This window comes from Primulina huaijiensis, chromosome 7 (assembly GCF_012295235.1).
Source record: "Primulina huaijiensis isolate GDHJ02 chromosome 7, ASM1229523v2, whole genome shotgun sequence".
In the NCBI taxonomy this organism is placed as follows: domain Eukaryota; kingdom Viridiplantae; phylum Streptophyta; class Magnoliopsida; order Lamiales; family Gesneriaceae; genus Primulina; species Primulina huaijiensis.
Genome location: NC_133312.1, coordinates 4499755 through 4502146, shown reverse-complemented (window position 1 = coordinate 4502146; position 2392 = coordinate 4499755). Strand labels below are relative to the sequence as shown.

General features: G+C 34.2%; 1 protein-coding gene across 1 annotated transcript; it reads left to right on the top strand.

Moving 5' to 3' along the window:
• Positions 1–1652: 1652 nt before the first annotated feature.
• LOC140981057 (brassinosteroid-responsive RING protein 1-like) lies at positions 1653–2392 on the top strand. The gene has a single exon (XM_073447293.1). The coding sequence runs from the start codon at positions 1776–1778 to the stop codon at positions 2283–2285; it is 510 nt and encodes a 169-aa protein (XP_073303394.1). The 5' UTR covers positions 1653–1775; the 3' UTR covers positions 2286–2392.

Genomic DNA, 2392 nt, shown 5'->3' with positions numbered 1-2392 from the left:
GAAAAATATAAATTAATGTAAGCCATTTATATATATATATATGTGTGTGTGTGTGTGTGTGTGTGTGTGAGCAATGGAAACAATTGCTTTTTGAAGCATTAATTAAACGACCGCCACGATACCTAGATAGACTCTAAACCATGACGTTCAACTAACTATTTAAAGTACCTCATTGATTGAATGGATCAACTTAATTTATCCAAAAGATTTAACTACACGTGAGTCGTGCTTAAATGTATAATATGGGAAAAAAAAAGCCAAAAAAAAAAGTTAAAGTATTGATTAATGGTTGGCCGAAGAAATAGAAAGACAACACAAAAAGTGTCGATGAATTGGAGATAAAATATAAAAGGTTGGAAATGTTTCTTAATGATTTGAAAACATGATTTTCTTTTAGCCACATCTTTTTTTTTTAAAAAAAATAATAATAATACATAGAGCGTCATATGTATAAAGGGAAAAATGACAATTTCTTGTTGCAAAGAAAAATAAATAAATAAATACACAAACACAAGATTAGTGCACATATTGGAGTAGGTTTTTTGTGAGACGGTCTCACGAATCTTTATCTATGAAGCGTGTTAGTCCTACCGATATTCACAATAAAAAGTAATACTTTTAACATAAAAAATAATATTTTTTCATGGATGACCCAAATAAGAGATCTGTCTCATAAAATATGACGCGTGAGACTGTCTCACACAAATTTTTTTCCACATATTGTTGACAAAAAATTAAGGGAGATAAATTAGTACATTGTTGCGCTCATATTGTTGGCAAAAAATAAAAGCTACGATGATGTTCCACGTATGATTTAGATAAATAATGTATACTTTTCCAAAGTCTAAAGTAGGTTTTTGAGACAAAGAAAAAGTTTACATGAAATTAGGCGAACTTGAAAGGGATGAATTAGAAATTTATTTATTTTGATTATAATTTTATTTTAACAATAAAATAATAGATTAATTAATATTATATTTATATATTATTTACACAAAGTAGAATAGATTTCAAATTATATCATGATTTTGTGAATTTGAAATTTTTTTTAATTACTGTGAAATATTAAATAAACATGCAATTAAATTTATTTGAAGTTTATAATCATATTTTTCTAAAACAACAAAAATATATTTGAAATATATCTATGCAGTTGCAACATGAGAGAATACACATGGTCAAATAGTAGAGCCAATTCTTGTAATTCATATATCAAAATTATAAGTGTGCATAGATTATGTATCACTGAATTATTGGATGTGATGAAGTATAAAAAATATCACATAAAATAATTGAGTGACACATTATGGATACTCATATAAATATGCACGATAATTATACGATATATCAAAATTATAGATATGTATATAATTTTTAGTTGAAAGATCAACTAATTGTCCTTTCAAAACTACGAAATGATAGTTAATTAAGTATTAATTGTGTATTAATGAAATCCTACACGTGTAAACTTTATCACACGCATGAAAACCGTAGGACAATTTCTGACAAAGGGCGCCTATACGAGGGGACATCGGATACACCCGCCCGCACTCTCTCAGCTCCTTTGACTGCCATTTACTCACTTCATCAGACCCCTTTTCGTCATTTCGCTCACCCCACCTGCCCTATAAAACCTAACCCCCTCCATCTTCATTTTCCATACTAACCACTCCAACAGCTATATTTTCGCCCACTAAACATCTCCACTCTGCGTCTAAAAAAGCTTCTGATTCTGCCTCTCGAGCGTGGTTGAAGCAAGATTATCGACAGGAAGAATGGGGTTTCCGGTGGGATACACTGACCTATTTCTCCCCAAATTGCTTGTCTACGTACTAATGCTTCTCGGATTCGTGAGGAGATTTCTGTACGCCGTGTTCTCTGTTCTGGGGCTTAGGGATTTCCTAGAGCCGGAATCTGGGTCCTACTTTTCGAGGGAGGAAAACGGATCGGAGCTGCCGCGTTCTGTATCTGCGGCACTGATCCGTGAGCTTCTCCCGGTGGTTATGTTCTCGGATTTAGAGGAGATGGATCCACCGGAGAACTGCGCTGTCTGCTTGTACGAATTCAGAGCGGAGGATGAGATCCGACGGCTGACGAACTGCAGACACATATTCCACCGGAGCTGTGTGGACCGTTGGATGGACCACGATCAGAAGACGTGCCCCCTTTGCCGTACTCAGTTCATACCGGAGGATATGCAGGAGAGTTTCAACGAGAAGCTGTGGTTGGCTTCTGGGATTTCTGAATTTTACGGCGAGTATTCCCCGATTACTTCGGGTTTATAGTAGTCTTTTCTTTTCATCTCTCACTTTTAATTTGTACGTTGATGTAAATAATACAAAAATATATGTAGATTCGAGGGAAATTAAAGAAAGAATGGAGGTTTAATATT

Excerpts from the sequence above, each read along its gene's own strand:
- LOC140981057 (XM_073447293.1), top strand. The coding sequence starts at position 1,776 with ATGGGGTTTCCGGTGGGATACACTGACCTATTTCTCCCCAAATTGCTT.